The 19,855-nt window shown below is 34.9% G+C and overlaps 1 protein-coding gene across 3 annotated transcripts in view; it reads left to right on the forward strand.

The window, feature by feature from the left end:
* The window catches only part of LOC127634996 (neuropilin and tolloid-like protein 1), a 169,918-nt gene extending 154,950 nt beyond the window's left edge, over positions 1-14,968 (forward strand). The window contains exons 9-11 of one of the 3 annotated variants that reach the window (XM_052114802.1): positions 8,197-8,773; positions 10,177-10,251; positions 13,258-14,968. In XM_052114802.1, coding sequence (XP_051970762.1) covers positions 8,197-8,773; positions 10,177-10,237 — 638 coding nt within the window. In that variant the 3' untranslated portion in view covers positions 10,238-10,251; positions 13,258-14,968. Of the gene's footprint in view, positions 1-8,196; positions 8,774-10,176; positions 10,252-10,986; positions 11,075-13,257 lie in introns of those variants that run through there. The other 2 variants (XM_052114803.1, XM_052114801.1) reach the window with 2 other exon arrangements.
* Positions 14,969-19,855: the final 4,887 nt, after the last annotated feature.

Below are 19,855 nucleotides of genomic sequence, written 5' to 3' on the forward strand. Positions count from 1 at the left end.
TTACTGCGATGGGCAAGGCGGCATGAGGCTAAATACAAGGGGAATCCAGTCAGAATCTACCCATATCTCAGCGCTATCCTTTCAAGGAAACGCGCGTCTTACAATGGCATCAAGCAATCACTCTACCAGAAGAACATTCGATTTCAACTGCTCTACCCGGCTCGTCTGAGAGTGACTTTTAATGAAGAAACTTTCATATTCAACACACCGGAGGAGGCAAAACAGTTCTACGATCAACGTATCAATGTTTAGGATTTCCAGGATTATTCTATTTGTTTATTTTACGCTCAAAGTTTCCCTTTGAGGGGTGTTTTTTTTTTTTTTTTTTTAAAAATCATTTAAAAAGGTATAAACACTTTACAACCAATTCTTTTATTTATCTGATTTCTGGTTATTATTATTTCTATTTTTTTTTTTTTTTTTTTTTTTTGTGGCTTCGCAAATAGTTTGTTGTTCTAAACTTAACTAAAATCGCTGATGGTTCTGTGACATAGACATTAACTCTACTGAGTAAAGACTTTATTCACAAAGGTGTTTTAACGCACTGAGAATGATACTTAAGATTAAAGGTTGGGTTGCTCCTTAGAGGTTGGGATGGTTTTAAGTCAGTTGAGGGATTACTGGGGGTTTGACAATGGCGGCCTGCAATTTGTCTCTGTTCTTGAGGCAAATATAGGAAAAGTTCAGTTTCTTCAGGGTGGGGAGGGTAACCGCCATTTTTTTTCTTCTTTCTTTTTTTTTTTTTTTTTTTTCCTTTTTTTCTTTTCTTTACCTTTCTCTTACTTGCTTGTCATGCGTTGGAGACGTGGTCGTCATATTCATTATTCTTTTATAACCTAACGATTGATTAATGTGTGATTCAAATAGTACAGGAGGGTCTTCAATTCGGTTCACTAGCTGGAACGTTAAAGGTATGAATGGGCCAAATAAAAGAGCTCGTATCTTTGCTCATCTTAAAAAATTGAATACTGAAATAGTATTTCTACAAGAAACACATCTACTGGTAACATATCATATGAGACTCAAAAAACCCTGGATTGGTCAAGTTTTTCATTCTCACTTCAACAGTAAAGCAAGAGGAACAGCAATTCTAATTCATAAGAAAGTACAGTTTCATACTTCCAAATGTGTTTCAGACCCCCAGGGACGTTTTGTCATTGTGACAGGTCATTTATTTCACACCCCTGTTGCCCTGGTATGTGTTTACGCCCCCAATTGGTATGATGTTAATTTCATTTATAAAATTATTTCACTTTTACCCAACTTAAACTCACATCAATTAATTTTTGGTGGGGATCTGAATTGTGTTATCAACCCAATCCTAGATCGTTCGAATCCGAAAACCACATTCCAGTCTAAAATGTCCCAAGCTCTCTCTACTTTCATGGCACAAACGGGTTGTCTGGATCCGTGGAGATTTTTATTACCGCAAAAGAAAGAATTCTCTTATTTTTCCCATGTCCATTCTTCATACTCAAAAATAGACTATTTTTTTATAGATAAGACACTTTTTCCTTCAGTGGAAAATACTCAATATTCAGCAATTATAATATCAGATCATGCACCATTGCTCCTTGATCTACGTTTTATTCAGCATTGTACCCAACGCCCTACTTGGCGATTCAACTCTACCCTGTTGGCAGATAAAAATTTCCACAGACATATATCAGTGGCGATGGATAACTTCTTGCTCACAAATGCTTCAGAAACGGTATCACCACTGATTTTATGGGAGACATTTAAAGTTGTCATCAGAGGTGAAATTATATCTTATTCTGTATCCAGTAATAAAAAGAAAAATGCAAAACTACAACAATTAATTGATTCGATAGAAAAATTAGATCAACAACTCTCTCTATCCCCTTCTGAAGAACTGCTCAAAAAAATAGTGGAAATTAAAGCACAATACGATCAGATATCAATTGAAAAAACTCAACAAAATCTGCTTTGGTCTAAAGGGAATTTTTATGAACATGGGGAAAAAGCGGGCCGTTTATTATCACATCAGATAAAGTGTCAAGCTTCCAGGTTAATTCCACAGATTCGCAACGCATCACAACAATTGACAGTGGATCCTAAAGAAATTAATGAAACTTTTAATAAAATTTATTCAAATTTATATACTTAATAATTTCCCGGGGATATATCAGGTATGTCAGCCTTTTTGAATGACCTGAATATCCAGACAATTAATCCAGATTATAAAGAAAGATTAGAACAGCCAATTGAGCTGCAAGAGATTTTAGATTCTATTAATGCAATGCAAAATGGCAAAACCCCTGGCCCAGACGGTTATCCTGTCGAATTTTATAAAGCTTTTGCTCCCAAATTAGCCCTGCTTCTCCTGAAAATGTTTGAGAATTCTTTAAACAGTACAGAATTGCCACAGTCCCTCACAGAAGCATTTCTTACACTCATTTTGAAGCCTGGAAAAGATCCACTAGAGTGCAACTCCTACAGACCAATCTCTTTGTTAAATGTTGATGTTAAAATTCTTGCCAAATCGTTGGCCTCTAGAATAGATACTGTTATTCCAGAAATAATATCCCCAGATCAGACAGGGTTTATTAGGGGTCGCCACTCATTTACCAACTTAAGGAGGCTTCTTGGTATTTTGTATTCTCCTGCATCCAGGGATGCCCCAGAGGTGGTGGTATCCCTGGACGCAGAGAAGGCATTTGATAGAGTGGAGCTATCTATTCGCAGTATTGGAGAGATTTGGTTTCGGGCCAAAATTTATATCCTGGGACAAATTATTGTATTCTAACCCTAAAGTATCTGTTATAACAAACAAAATACGTTCACAATTTTTTCCAATATTAAGGGGCACAAGACAGGGTTGCCCTTTAAGCCCTCTTCTTTTTGCATTAGCGATAGTGCCACTTTCCATTATGCTTAAATCCTTGCAGTCTATACAGGGCATTGATCGAATGGGGATGGAACATAGGGTTTCTTTATATGCTGATGACCTGTTGTTATACATTTCAAATCCAGTTGAAAATGTCCCAAAAATAGTGCAGAAGCTATCTGTTTTTGGCAGTTTTTCAGGATACAAACTTAACCTTTCTAAAAGTGAATGTTTCCTTATTAACCCTCTTGCTTTACAAATTAAGGCTGCATCCCTCCCATTTCGCATCTCTCAATCTGGTTTTAAATATTTGGGAGTTCATATTACTCGTACTTTCTCAGGTTTATATGCAAACAATTTTTTTACCACTCATAAGTAATATTAAGTCTGATCTTCAGAGATGGGATGCATTACATTTGTCTCTAGCAGGCAGAGTAAATTGTATAAAAATGAATATCTTACCTAGATTCTTATACTTATTTCGTTCACTTCCAGTTTTTCTCCCAAAAACATTTTCCCGTTCAGTAAATAAACCCATATTATCATTCTTGTGGGGGGGAAAGAACCCTAGAATTCGTAAGGAGCTCCTCGAAAGGCAAAGGCCCCAGGGAGGCTTAGCTCTTCCTAATCTTATGGGCTACTACTGGGCCGCAAATCTTCAAAAAATTATTTGTTGGTATACTTCCCCTGAGGTTGATTGGTGTAAGGCGGAGGCAAATACTTGTATTTCTACATCGCTTTCTGCTCTAATAACAATGAAGCTACGATTCTCTCCCTCTAAATACTCTTCAAGCCCAGTAGTACGCTCTACGCTTAAAATTTGGTCACAGTTTAGACAAAGGCATAAACTCAGCAACTTTTCTATGCTAAGCCCTCTCTGTAATAACCATTTGTTTCCTGCTGGTAAAATAGATCTCACGTATGCACAATGGCAAAGGATAGGCTTGGCCAGGTGTAGTGATTTTTATATAAACAACACTTTTGCCAGTTTCAATGACCTCTCAGAGAAATTCCATTTGTCACAGTCCAACCTATTTCGTTACTTTCAAGTCCGACATTTTGTTCAATCTCAGAGCTCAACTTTCCCTGACCTGCCACCTACTTCACTATTGGATAAAATTCTATTGTCTCCTACTTTTCTTAAGGGTCAAATTGCAGCAATATATAAGATGGTTATGTCCTCAAATGATGTTTTAATTGACAGAATAAGAGGTGAGTGGGTAAAGGACATAGGAAGTGAAATACCTGACGAAGTTTGGGATGAGGCTCTTAATAGAGTAAATGGATCAACCTCTTGTGCACACCTCAGCCTTATACAACATAAAGTCCTCCACCGTGCCTATTACACAAAATGTAGACTTTCAAAAATGTATCCAAATGTTGATGACTTGTGTGATCGATGCAAAGGTGACAAGGTAGACTTTTTTCATATGTTTTGGGCTTGTCAAAAGCTGAGTGACTATTGGACATTCATATTTAAAACATTAAATGATGCCTTAGCTTGGATATAAAACCCAGTGTTGAAGTTGCTATTTTTGGAGTACCAGAACATGGAGTATCATTGACAAATAAAGTAAAAAATTTTATTGCTTTTGCCACCTTATTAGCGAGAAGGAGAATATTATTGGAGTGGAAGTCAACAAACCCGCCTAAAGCCTCAATGTGGTTATGTGATCTAGTATCATACTTAAAATTAGAGAAAATTAAATATTTAATGAAAGGATCTGTTGACAATTTTTATAAGACATGGCAACCCATGATTTCATATTTTGAGAAGATGAAGACTCTCCCACTTATTGATCAATGTTAAATATGATCACCAATTGGGGTTTTTATAACTATGTACGGACCACGGAACAATAATTTTATTTTTTGGCTATTTATGTATATATCTTTTATTTATTTATTTTTATTTTTTTTGTATTTTTTTTTATTATTAATTTATTTATTTTTTTCTTCAAATTATTATTACTATTGTTGTCTTAACTTGTATGTAATGTATGGTTAATTATTGTGGCGGAACGGGTTATAATGGGGGGGAAAGCTCTAACTTTAATTGTATTTTCTTTCTGTTAATGCTTTCTGTTAATGCTTCAAAAAAACAAAAAAAAAAAAAAAAAAAATTAGGCTTGCTTGAGCATTACGTGCCTTTTTCAGTTCTGGCTTTCGTGCATGGATGTGTTTTTAAAATATCAATTTTATTTGTCAATTATTAGCTGCAACATAATTTATGATGCCCAAAGACATGGAGTGTCTTATTCATTGTGAAACTGTGTTTTCTTAATGGCATGAATCACACTGAAGGCATAGAATTTTAATGCACGGCCCACCACTGATATATATATATATATATATAGCAGTATATATATATATATATATATAGCCACAAGACATTAAGGAAAAGTGTGTAAACCAGATTTTTGTGTGAAAAGAATCACCCAACATTTTCTGTGTAATGTTATTTACACAGAAAACTTCATTACCATGACGTTGCATTGTCAACAAATCCTAAAATAACTGTATAAATGACAACAACTTAAAAAAAAAAAAAAAAACTGTATTCACTTTAAACAACTTTACAGCTCAAATAACAAACAAGTTTTAAAAGAAGAATTAATGTAATGTATACAATTATTTTTTATAAAATTATAATATTTCTGTGTTTAAACCCTCCAAAATGTGGCCACATTCTCTTTCATTGTAAGTGCTTAACTGTAACCTTAATTTTTGCTTTTTTTAAACAAAAGGAAGGACGAGTCGATATCATTTTTTGTGGTAATCAACATTATGCCACAAAAGCTGTCGATTGAACTTAATTTGTATACAATCCGAAACATTCTTAAATGGGTCAGATGATGTTGATCTTCAAATCTAGTTATGTGCACATATTTGTGTGATGTTAGGGTTTAAGTTTATGGGTAGAGTTTGGAAATAGAAAATATCATTAGCCTGAAATGAATTCAATGGAAGTCAATGAGAGATCACTAATGTAATCCAACAAACCTGCATGTATGTGTGCGTGTGTGTTTGCATTTGTTTTGTGCATTGAAGATGTTTTATAGTCTCACCCCTTAATTTGTGTGTGGTTGTGTTCTGCAATGTGTCTGATTTATTTTTTATTTGAAAAAAAAAAAAATCTCTGTATTTTAGTATTTCCCATTCAGTTCCTATTGCGGGCCAAAACACCTCAAGTGTCACCTTTTTTCTATATTTTTTTATGACCACCAGATTTTTATTTTATTGAATTTTTTTGGCTTTGCATGCACCATTATAGTGCCATTGGGAATAATGAGTTGGCCACCAGAAATTCATTGGTATATCTGAATGACTGTGGCTAAGGCTAGATTTTAATAATAACAGCAATTTCTTATTGCGATTTGGCAATAAATGTGCTTCTATTTCCCATAAGCTGTCCATGCTAAATTAACTGAATGTTGAATATACTTTTGAGAGTCATTGTATTGCAGTGTCATTTCAGCTCGGCTTGTTTTCCACAGTAGTAATTTATAGACACTACTAAATTTCCAGATCTATCGATAACTATAAAATACAATGGTTTAGAGCTTGTACACCGTACAACTCTATACACTCTCTTGAACCAAAGCCAGCTCAGATGTTATATACTCACTGTGGTACATAAATGTCAGACTTGATCCATTAGAATGATTTACTCATTCTGTGCAGTTTCTGACTTTCTCTTTTTGACTTTCTCTCTTTCTCTCTGTTTCACTTTTTCTATTGTCCCTACTTGGGGTTAGCGATTTGAACAAATCAACTAACACTAAAAGCAGAAACATACTCTACACAAGCTTGAGTTTTTGCATTGTTGTATTCCAAAATGTGTCAGACCACAATTACAACAAAATACAAATACGCATCACATTGCCAACATTAGTTCGTTTGAGCACTCCAAGTGTTCTCAGAGTGGTATAACATGTGTATGTGAATAACCCACATGGTCTCAGACCCCCCTAAAAGGACCCAAAAGCAAACCATTTCGGTTCATTTGTGGCTGTTCGTTTGTGGGTTCTTTTGTGGTTCGATTGATTTGTGGGATGTGAAAGTGAAGAGGTACCAGTCCGCTTTTCAGTTTATGATATAAGCACCTCTTATATATTTGCTTGCCATATATAGCTGCATTACATACTTCATATTTCAGTCCAAATTTACTGTCCACATATGGCAATTTGAAGCGTATATATATATATATATATATATTCGCTTCAAATTGCCATATATATATATATATATTATGATTACCATGACATGTTTTTGTGTCTCATATTCCATTCTTGTTATGTTATTTGAGCACCTAAAATGAATGGACCAACTGCATTCAGAGCAGAGCAGCACGTTAAGATGAACCGCATTACAGTGCGCTGATGGGTGTACATCTATGGAGGTTTGCGCCAAACTCCCACGAAAATACAAGCAGGGATTTTTATATTTTCACTTTAATTTTATTTGAGCAATGGCAAATGTTCTTGGCTCATACACACAATGTAAATGACATGCAGGAGGAGACGCTTGCTTGCTCCATTACTCTCGAGATGATAAAGAAACATATTTTCAAATGCACAAACAATTTAAAATGTTTTCCTTCATGCTAAATAAGGGCTTGTAGGTTTTATCTGAGAGCATTGACATAATGTGAGAGAGTGAAGAATTTAGGACAGAAATAAAGTTAACATTATTACTATTGCATAATGTAATGTAATTTATGGTTGTCTGGGTTTCATAATGATATGATATATATGATATATAAAATATTACTTTTTATGTAATTATATCCCTGTGCAATAATTTTTTATGGAAAAAATAAATATTCTTTATAGCCTTAAAAATAATCATATAGTCCCATTTTATTATATGAAATAGTATTATATTCAAGTTAAACATCAATGAATTGCTACTTAAGGTGTAGGCCTATCTGTAATAAGAATACGTGAACTTTAAGAATTATGACAATTTGTATGAACAACAAGGGGTCTGAGACCATGTTAATGTGAAGAGGACCAAAAAAGAAACTGGGTCCTCTTTTAAGTCCACTTTCATTGTGATCACCAAAAGCACTGAGGTCATTTGTGGCTGGTTAACTTTCTGGTTCACTTTAACTTAACTAGGTTTGGTTCACTTAAAATGTACTATTATGTGAAACTACCCTAAGAAACCACCCAGCAACCACCCGTTATGTGTGCAATTACATAGCAACATACTAAAAAAGATTCAGAACACCATAGAAATTAAATTGCATCATGGCATCATGGTTTGACAAGGGCAAGCATTACTCTCACTTTCTTCTAAAAAAATTGCAATAATATAGTTTTGCTTCCTTATGCGTTTTGCAGAAAAACGGAAAGCCAATATCCTGGACAACCTCAATAACACAAATGGCACCATCATCGGTGTAACATGCTGCATTGTACTGATCCTACTTGTTGTATCAGTGATTGTTCAAATCAAACAGCCAAGAAAGAAATATATCCTGAGACGTGAGGACTTTGACCCCACCATGTTCCAGGAGGTGTTCCAAGAGCTGCCACATTACGAACTGTGCACTCTCCGCAGCGCGGCTGCCACCTCAGCGGACATGGCCGAGTTGGTCGAGGACTTTGAGAGCTACCACAAACTAAGGAGTGCCTCCTCACGCTGTGTACACGAGCATCACTGCGGTTCCTCGCAGCTATCCAGTGCCAAGGGCAGCCGCACCAACCTGAGTCCCCGTGAGGCGGCAGCAGCCATATTGACAGACCTCCCGCCTCAACAGTTGCGGCCACTTCCTCCACAAAGCAACCGGCGGAACATTCTGGTAATGAGACACACCTACTCACATGATGCTGCAGATGCCTGTGACCTAGATGATGACCTGGAGGAGGTGCCCACCACCAGCCACAGGTTGTCCAGACATGAGAAAGCAGTGCAGCGGTCAGTATCTATTGATTTTTTAGGAAGAAACTTCATTACAATGCATATGTTGGAACGATTTACCCCCACTTTCATCTTTATTCCTCTTTAGCTCTTCTTCTCAGCTCCTCATTGAGTTTTGTTCAAGCTTTGCTTTCCTTCTTTCTTTCCTTCTTTTTTTTTTTTTGCTTTGATGTTCCCTTTTTGACATTGAGACAATAATCATGGTCAGAGGCTGACATTTCTATATGTACATGTTCAGCTGTAGACAATGTGCTGCTTAAACTTCAATGAAACTCTGAGATGAACATAGACCTCCTTATAATTATTTTTCAATCAGAATATCATATTTGAAATTAAGAGAAGTGCTTCTATTTTAACAAGAGTGTTTAGATATGACATTTTTTTTATCTGTTTTACACATTGCACATGATTGACTAATAAAATATCCATAGAAACTCAAATAGTGGGATTTATCTTTTAAAAGATCTAGGGTGATCCTGTTATCACAAACAGGACTGAAAAAGCAAATGGAGATAATAGTTTTGTACCTTCAATGCTTGAAGTCTTTTAGAATAGTTTATGGAGTTTACAAAGTAATTTTGAATGTAAAAAGGAGAAGATGATCATGTATAGTACATGCACATTATGGCATGATTTTTTTTATATAATGACAGTATGCAAGAGTATGGAAGAGGATTAGGGCCAAGCAATAATAAAAAAAAAATAAAGCCATCTCGAGATTAAAGTCATTATAATGCAAGATTAAACTCATCGAGTTAAATATTCTTGAGAAAAAATAAGTTCGAAATACATATCTTGAGAATAAACTCATTAAATATCGAGAATAAAGTCATTTTAATGCAAGATTAAACTCGTTAAATTTCGAGAAAAAAAGTCGAAATACAATCTTGAGAATAAACTCATTAAATATCGAGAATAAAGTCATTATAATGCGAGATTAAACTCGTTAAATTTCGAGAAAAAAGTCGAAATACAATCTTGAGAATAAACTCATTAAATATCGAGAATAAAGTCATTATAATGCGAGATTAAACTCGTTAAATTTCGAGAAAAAAAGTCGAAATACATTCTTGAGAATAAACTCATTATATATCGAGAATAAAGTCATTATAATGCGAGATTAAACTCGTTAAATTTCGAGAAAAAAAGTCGAAATACAATCTTGAGAATAAACTCATTAAATATCGAGAATAAAGTCATTATAATGCGAGATTAAACTCGTTAAGTTTAATCAAGCATTATAATGACTTTATTCTCGAGATGGTTTTATTTTTTTATTATTGCTTGGCCCTAATCCTCTTCCGTACAAGAGAGCTTAATCAAAACACAAATAAATGTGCATTATAATTCCTTATGCAACAAATATCATGATATTAAACATACAAGCAATAATATTCCAGGTTCTGCCTCATTGGGTCTCTAAACAAACATGAATCTGAGTACAACACAACTAGGGTGTAAGAGACAATCTGAAGGTAAGAAACCTTTAAACACACTAAATTTCATTTCTGTACTTGATTGTGTAATCACTCTTTACACAAAGTCAGTGTCAATTTTTATTTATTTTAATATTTATTTTTTTAACCACATTCCTTTGACATTGCCATTAAGATGTGACCATCTTGCTTTTTAGTGAGTTTCTTTCATATGCTGCTTGTCATATTTGCTTCCTTAAATTTGTTTTTGTATGTTATTTGAATGGAATCAATGTGTTGATTTTTATTAGCATATCAAAATAGGTGTTTATGTTCCAATGTAAAGCAAATTCAGACACTCCTTACAATGTGCACAAGATGTTAAAAAGCAGTTTCCATTGGGGCCAGTCGAACCTGAACCCTTACTGAAGACCATTCATGCATATTTTATGTACACTTCCAGTTATTATTCAACAACAGTGACAGGAAATTGCTTAATAACAGATTGTGAACAAAAAATAGCACTGTCGTAGAATGTCTTTTATCTTTGACACTTTGAAATAAAAATAAATCATCAATATGCCTAAAACTTTTACTTTTTTACTTTTAAATATGTAATAGATTATTTTCAGCCTTAATAATCTACACAACTGCTTCTTCATATTAGTAATGCACTGATTTTTATTATGTTTGTGCAGCGCAAATAATTTTGTGTGTTGTTTCATATTGTGTAATGTGCAATGCTGTGTGTGTTTTTTTTCTCATCTTCCATCATACACTATCTCCATCATGTAGACTTCTAGAAAATAGTGCAATCCTGGATCAGTACGAATGGGCTTCAATGAAATATGAAAATATGGACCGGAGATATACACCAGCATGATAATAAAAAGGACATTTTAAAGTCACATTTATCAAAACAACCTGCAGATGTAAACATTTCCAAAGGAGGACTTCAATACAGTAACATAGGAAGTGACTGTGATGAAATTGCTTTAACTTGTACTCCTTATTAAAGTGCATTGCCTTTTTTAAGATGACTTATTTAGGATTGCAAAATATTGCATTAAGAGTTATGAAATATAGACTGTTAAATTTTCATATACATGAATAAATGTGAATTAGTACTTTCAGTACATACTATGTAGCAATGCCACATATGAGACATGTATGTAAAAATCAGCCAAATCGGTTGAGTTACAACTGTTGTAGTGCATGCATTTTATGTTCATTTTTTGCTACCAAAAGTTGTCTTTTTTATTTATTAGAAATGCCTTTCAGCAAAACAAAACAAAAATAACTTTCAGCAAAAACTTTCTATCCACAATTTTTGCCATTTAAGAGACTTTAATATTAAGATTTTGCATGCATGTTTTCTTTATCATTTTAAAATGAGTGACTTTACAAATACTGTAGGAACAGCAATGAACTCAAGACTGATTTATTGTAGATATAGGTTTAAATGAAAAAAATTATAATAAATGGAATGACAGTTAAGCCCTCGCCCTTCCCTATATAGTTTGATGTTTATTAATTAATTGCATGATAAAATATATCAAAATTAATAATGGACCCTCTGTGATAAATCTAAATCAAACTATGAGATCTTTACATATCTATATATAAATAATATATCTATCTATCTAAATTATATATATAATTATTATTTTTATTTATGTATAATTTTTTTATTTATTTATTTTTTTGCAAAAATATTTTAGTTGCTGTTGTTTAGGAAAACTGATGGATTTTGACAAAAATTCATATTCATAGCATCCAAACATTGTGTTAACTCAAATGACGTGTGTTAAATTACTTGTTCAACAACTGAACTACTATCAATAGAAGCATTTCTGATTTGTCAAAGAACAATAAATTATTAATATTATTATTTATTTATATATATATATATATATATTAATGGCATTGATCATTCAAAATATTATGTTTCCTTTGTAGACAGTCATTAACCTAATACACTCAAATCAATGTAGTTTTTCAATATCATCATGTGACATCAACATAGAATTAAACCCTAAGTGCAGCACACCCATGCACGAGTGTCTCACACCAATTTAAGGCTTTGATATAAGTTTTGAAAGTAAAGACAGTTTGGGAATGAAAAAAATAATAATTTCATACCCACTTTCATATGTTAATAACTTTTTGATAATAATTGACTTGGTTCATGTCAAATTAAGGCCAAAATTAATTAGGATGTATTGAGAAGAAATTGGAGAACAAAAATGTTCTATTTGAAAATATATAAAATTATGATGGAGTATATATAATATATGTTCGGGGAAAACTCCTTCATTGAAATAGAAATGCCAATAATAGCTTTTTTATTGTTATTTTTTTATAACAAGTTTTGCATTTTTTGTTGTGGTTCTCTTTATTTGTTTAAAAGCTTTTAGCCCTAAACAGTCACCATACACCTGCACATTTATACACACATGCACAAATGTTTAATTCAGTACTTTAGTGAAACATTTGAAAAACGTTTAAACTGTTTTTCTTTCTTTCGTTTTTTTTACTTATCAATATTGATAAAGGAGCCGAGTAAAAGTCCCTGTTTTTCCAAGCTAGATTTTGAAACAATAACCGCCACACTTATTTAAAAGAATTATCAATGTTTCCAAAATAAAACATGTTGTCTTCATCTTGTCTGTCCATTGTCATGATGTTTTTTTTTTTTTTATTTAACTTCTATAAACAACAAAAACAGCAAAAAATGCTATTGAGTAATGACTGACTTTACATTATGGTTGAATTTCAACTTGGAAAACATAGTAGATGTAGAATGTCAGTGTCACCTGAAGTTGAAGACACAAAGGTTTGTTCCAACTTAATGTTTTCATAAATTGTGTTTATTAGTTTAAAATGCAATTGTGTGTGTGATATACACTTTAAAGAAAAGCTGTTAAGCCAATGTGTACAAATTTCAGTGGCAAGTTAATGAAGCTTATACTTATAAGTCTTAATTTGCTCTCACAATGAGTCTATTTATTGCAGAAGCCATTGTGGATTTCAAGTTCACCTAATAGGCTGTTCTTTTCTTCACAGGCTGTTACATCATACACCTCGCCCAAGATTGGCATCTTATGAGACCATTATTTTTTTTTCCTTCAATATCTAGGCACCAACTTCTTTGTTCAGAAAGTAGCTCAAACTGTGAAGCACTTGGAGACTAATTATATTCACACACACTGGTCTGAAACTGAATATACAAACTGATGTAAATTCTTCATTCAGTGGAATTTGAACCATTGTTTGCTCTTGTTTGACCTCAAGACTGTATTGTAATGCACAGATTGTTTTTCAGTACAAATGTAGGTGCATCAAATTTGTTCTTTGCAAAATGCATAGTTGAAGACCTATAAAAGATTCTAAGATCATTAGGTTTCAGGGGTGGACTAGGAAGACTCCTTTTCTGTATATCGCTGCCCCTTCGGCATATCGCACAGTTTTGTGGCCCGTTCTGCATAACGCGGTGGCTCATTTCATCTTATGCCTCCTACACACTACACGACTTTCAAAGACGTCGGATCGTGGTACCGTTCATATTACACAACTGTCTGTCTTGTCATGGAAGTCATGCCATTTTGAAATTACACGAGGAATCGGCGACAGGGGTGAACACATTACAAAATATTTCACTCTGCCTGGACTACAAATTACATTTCACAACAGAATCCACACGAGAAGTGATACAAGATACGAAAACAAATGCATGATCATATGTTATGCATTTCAGAATATGATGTGTATGTTTTTAATCGCCTCAAGGCATCGTATGTTTTATTGGTTACAATATGAAAAAGTACCTTCTATTGAAAAATCGACCTATTTGCTTACCTGACTGTCCAAGAGAATTGGCAGTTTCTCTCCAACTCTTCTCTTTCTCCAACCGGTTGTGGTAAGGTTCAGATGAAACATCAAATAGGCACTGGTGCTCTTGTCAATATTCCACTAATTTTTCCTCCATTTCTTCGGTCCAATGAGACTTTCTTGATACTGCATCCATGCTAGTTGATGTTCTGTTGCAGGTACATGAGGACTCCTCCCACTGAAACTTCCCATGCCCCGTTTCTTGCTCTCTCATTGGCTGTAGGTCAACGCTGCAGTTGTATTCAGTCAAAACATATTTCATAACATAGTTGGAATTGCAGACAGGTCCAGATTTTTAACATTCTAGATATCTCGCTGACATCGGCGACATGTCTGCGATTCTCTCAGATCGCGTCTTTGATCATTTATACATTGCGATCGTCTCTCACGGGAGCGAGCTCCAATTTGCCTACGATTTCAGGCTTTTGTCGACGATCTCCACAAAACTGTCGGCGAGCGAAAATCGGGCTTAAAATCGTGTAGTGTAAACTCGGCATTAGTCCCAGTTCTCCCGATGGCCAGTCCGCCCCTGATTGGCCCCAAAGTGCATTTGCCCACCGGGAAAATGCTGGTATGCCAGATTACTAATCCAGCCCAGGGTTTAATACTTGAACCAACCAAAAACAGGTGTAGTCGTGGGGTAATTTTACTGTGATTAGTTTTCTAATCCTGGAACTTTTGTCTAGTTAGAGATCTCGGATTATCATCTCAAATAATTTGAAATCCCAACAGTAATGAAAACCCAAAGTCAGCTGGGCTTGTCTATGCATACACCAAAAGATAAAGTGTGCTCACTAATATTTTTTAACATAAAGTTACTAATTAATAAGAAATGAGTTGAGCACATGCCAGTAATTCAATGCCATATAGACTACAATCTGACAAACCAATTAAATTGACAAAAAGTATTTAGTTCACAATACATGTGCTTGATGCTGGACTGATTGTTTTAAATAAACTGCAACCTACTTATTCCCTTGGACTCCTTTTAAATTGTGTTGTGTATGACTGAATCATTAAAGTGGCTACTAGTTGACATGTTTGTAGATTTCTTTTTTATGTTGAAATAAAATGAAACCTTTTCTACTTTGAAGTAAAACCAATCTTGTTTATGTGACACAGCCAAAATGTATCTCATTTGAGATGTCTCATTCAGATCTGGGGGCATATTACAGAAACATCCTAACTTTGGAATCCTATCTTATTTGTTATGTTACTATGGCAATTTAGGTTAGGATCTAAATAAAAAAACAGAACAACATGTCCTTAAAGCATTATCTTATCTTAACTACATCCTAACTTGCCAAAAATCATAAATAAGTGTCCTAACTTTAGGACAACACCACTGGCATCCTAACTGAAACTTATTTGAAAGCCAATGGTTAGAGTCACAATACAATAGTATGTGTCATAACTGTTTCCCTTATGTGCTACAGAAACTGGAACTTCCTTTCTAGTGGTTCTCTGTAGATATCTGTGATGTTCATGGCAAAGTGTAATTAACTAGCAAAGTGGATTTACCAGTTATAGAGTTGTCAAAAGCTATCATGAGTATTTTAATGTGTTCAAGGGATGTAATAAGAACTGGAATCAGAGCGGGGAGATTTTAAACCAGAGTACTTCATTCATAAATACACAAGATCCTACCTTCAAGCTGTGGACATACTGATGTACCTCTGTGCTCATGAAACTCCAAGAGACAACACAAAATCATTGAAATTATCTCGTACAGCCAGGGCCATAGATAGTGGGGTGAAAGGTGGAAATTATTCTAGTAGCCCCAAATTATGGGCACCTAGGGGCCCATAATTCCTTGCAACGGCCCTGCGTACAACACGTCTGACCATCTTCTCATGTCATTCACCCATTGTATTATAGTCGAGGTAAGCAGATTTTTTGAGCATTAAATTGGGACAGAGGGAGGGGTGCAGTTATATTTATATACGCACACGTGAAAGTGTTTTATTTTATATTCTGTTTACAACTATTTTAATCACATTTAAGCCTCTAAAAAATGTAGGGTGACAAACTAATTAAAAAAAATACAATTGTAATTTTCTTTAATGTTGAACTTACTTGTGTAATAATACTATAAGCTGTCACTGTTCGGAATTTCATATCGACTACACATTTTAACACAAATTATTAACAAGTTGAAACCTAAACATTAAGCAGAATTACACATATAACAATGAAACGCTTGCATAATAAAAAAAGTGCATTGTGTCATAGCTGTCTGAATGTGATCTGCCAGGGCCAATTAACCTAAAAAAAATAATTGACCTAATTTTTGACATACTCTAATCCATTTTGATCGACTTCTCTCAGTAGCTTCAATAAAACAGGAAGTTAGATGACAAAATCCAGATGAGCTCAGTGTGGAAAAGGGGTGGGGCATTTAATCTAACTGTTAGCAATATGCATATGGCCATATGTTCATCTATTTCGAGATTTTGGTTAGGCTGAAAGAGCTGCTGGCATTTTTGTTTGAGGTGATCCATAAGATAAAGCAACTTCCTAAGGCGATCCTGATTATCCTCTGTGGTAGGGTCTACACGTAGAGCTGCTAAAAGAACCTTGTAGCGGTCATTGCGAGATAAATCCCCTCGCCCACGAGCCCTGAAGTGAGTTGGTTCCCCAATGATGATGGGAATCAGGGAGAATTGAAAACCCCATGTAAATGAGCGACCCAAGAAATTTTTACAATTAATTGGGGGTCACCTCCATCCAAGCTCCTTGGTAGCTGGACTATGATGGACAGTTTAGGACGAGCTCCCACCCCTGACGGTTGGGAGCAACTACAGCCTGAGTAAAAATAGCATGAAAAAGTCAATTTCTCACAACATCATATTGAAGGTTGACTGCACAGCCTGACGCATGCTACCTAGGTCAATACTGAATGGACGGCTAGGCTTAAATGGGAGAGGTTTTGGTGCCTGTGAATCGATTTCAGAGTACGAGGGATAAGAAAGTGTTTACACTTTCTTGATGACTTGGAACGTGTGCGAGAATGGCTAGCCATCCCAAAATAATAAGAGTAACAGTGTTAGTGTTACTGTGAGTTTCAGCCATATGAGAAATAGAAACAAACAACACACACACACACACACATTCATACACACACACACACATATATATATATATATATATATACATGCAGTTGATTGTCTTGGTTGGGGATCAGGTTCCATCTCATCATCCATCTCCTCGTGGTCTGGGTATTCATACGTGGTCTGGGTATATACAGCAAATATTCCTCCTGTGTGTTCATGCCCTCAAAAGCAGGGAGCCATAGTCTCCATCCATCTCTACAACAGAAAAAAGTACACAATTGGTAGCCAGCAGTGTGTCCTTCACAAATCCGTACAATGAATAGTCTAACCAGAATGTCCAACTGCCACAACATCCATGTGATGGATGGGTAAGGCTATTTGCTAAATTATATAAAGATATCTACCATTTTTTTTATTACATGGTAAAATCAACAAGCTAGATAACTTATCTCACTAGCAGGACAGTTTCCAGGCAGGTCTGAACAGCTTGAAAAATAAAAATGTCTAAATAAATCTGCTCTCTGCCTCACATTACTTTAGGTGGATTTTTAAGCGACAAAATTGGCAAAAAAGTTAAGAGGCTCACCGATTTTTTCCAGGAAAAATCTTGTTCGCAGCGCTACTACAAATAAATGCTTCATAACTAAAAAGGTTTACTATCTTCCACAAGCAACAAAATTGGTCAAAAAAGTTGCTGATATTTAGCTAAAAATTTACATGGTATTACTAGCCTTTTTTTTTTTTAACAAATAACAAATAAATGCTTCGTAACTAAAACATTTTGACTTTCAATAGACAATATTGACAACACATGTTAAATAACTTGTCTTACCTCGAAAGTTCGCCTCAGTTTTCAATTTGAAGCATTAAATCCAACACTGGAGGTAATCTCCTGGGATATCCCCTCTGGCTCCGCTCAGGCAAATGGAGGATGACGCAGATGACGATACATATATTATTCAAGCCCAGTAACCCCTTAACCAATCATATGTGCCTTTAGCTTATGTTGTCGTGAGTATCTGACAGTTTTCAGAAATAAAATAGGTGATTGGACGGCGAAGATATTGAGACAGGAACCATGGGAATAATTGTTCCCAAATTTGAACAATTCTCTTCAAAATGGTATATAGAGTTCAGGTGTGTGATGTTAAATTAATATGAATATAATATGAATTTTGATATGAATACCATATTCTGGCACAGAATGGAATTTTCTGAATTTTGGGCTCAGACTAGAAAGGGTTAAAGAGGCCCTATTATGCTTTTTGGGATTTTACCTTTCCTTTAGTGTGTAATATAGCTGTTTGTGCATGTAAAAGATACATTTGTTACAAAGCACAAAGTCCACGCAAAAGATAGTTATTCTCTCCCACAGACAACTCTGCTCAAGAAGTACAAGAAACAGGCTGTTTGTAGTCCAACCATTTCTTCCGTAAAGTCTCTATGTCACTAAGTAGCCCGTTTGCATAATGCCCACCTAAGGGCTGATTTGGCCCACCCTCAAGCAAAGGTAGTTATAGCAAAGGCCAGGATGAGTTGGGCTAGTGTTGTTGCCAAGTCGAGAAGATGCTGTTTTCTTCACTGCGAAAGCAAAACCTCTTTGTTGGGACTTCCAAATGTATTTTTACCACTATTCCTCAGCAGTAAAATCACAACAAATGCCAGATTTTCAAGATGCTTACTCCTGAAAGATGGTGCATTTCCCACTTTGTTGGGACAATCTGGCGCTCCCGGATCATAACCTGTAAGTATGTTTGATTATTTGTGAATTTATCTGCTACCTATAGTTCAGATGCAGAGTTTTGTGTTGTAGCCAGTGCACAGCTGTAGGCCTCTGCTAACCTGCTAGCAAATGTTATTGTGTTGAAATAGTTTTGCTAATCAGCTGCGGGTCCACTTTACCTTTTATGTGTAGAATTATGCAGATTGTTTGTTGTTCGTACTATCATGAATAGTGAACAAGCATGGAGATGGATTCATTTTTACAAACAGTCATTTTACGCCTGCAACACTACAAAATTAAAATGAAAACTTACCACTGTGAAACATCCTGCACAAGTCATGCTTGCTAAGGTGGTTTGTGTTGATCACCTTGTTCTTCCAAACTTTCATTATCAGACTAAAACTGGTATGGTCAAAACCGACCCCACTGTTACCATAGTTACAAGAGTGTGTACAGCTGTTAAGGAAACCTGAAACTCAGTTATGGTAAGGGTTGTTACATTTCTGACACACGCTCTACTTTGACCAATCACAACAGACTAGGCCAGCTGACCAATCAGAGCAGACTGAGCTTTTCGGATAGGGGTGCTTTAAATAGACAGGAAAATATGTTTAGCAGAAATGAACAGTATGAGAAAAATAATATGTTTTTTTTTTTTTTTTTTTTAAATTAAAGCTTGTAAGCCTGTTCTAGTAGACCCCCAAAATAAAATCATGAAACTGTAAACAAGCATAATATGGTCTCTTTAATACTTAAGATTTGAAGTTTTCTGTAATACGCCCCCTGATCCTAATAATCTGCTTGTCAGGCTTTTCGGGGAAAAACAAAAGAAAAAAAAATCTGTAAGCGTTAGAATGAATTATTCTTTAATACCATTAATTAATAATAATAATAATAAAAAGGATTTAGTGGCTCAGAAATTCTGAGACGTCTCCTATACGACAGTCAATAGACAACTTTAATTTTGAAAAGTGGATAAAGAAAGTGTGAAGCACAC

This window comes from Xyrauchen texanus, chromosome 42 (assembly GCF_025860055.1).
Source record: "Xyrauchen texanus isolate HMW12.3.18 chromosome 42, RBS_HiC_50CHRs, whole genome shotgun sequence".
In the NCBI taxonomy this organism is placed as follows: Eukaryota; Metazoa; Chordata; class Actinopteri; order Cypriniformes; family Catostomidae; genus Xyrauchen; species Xyrauchen texanus.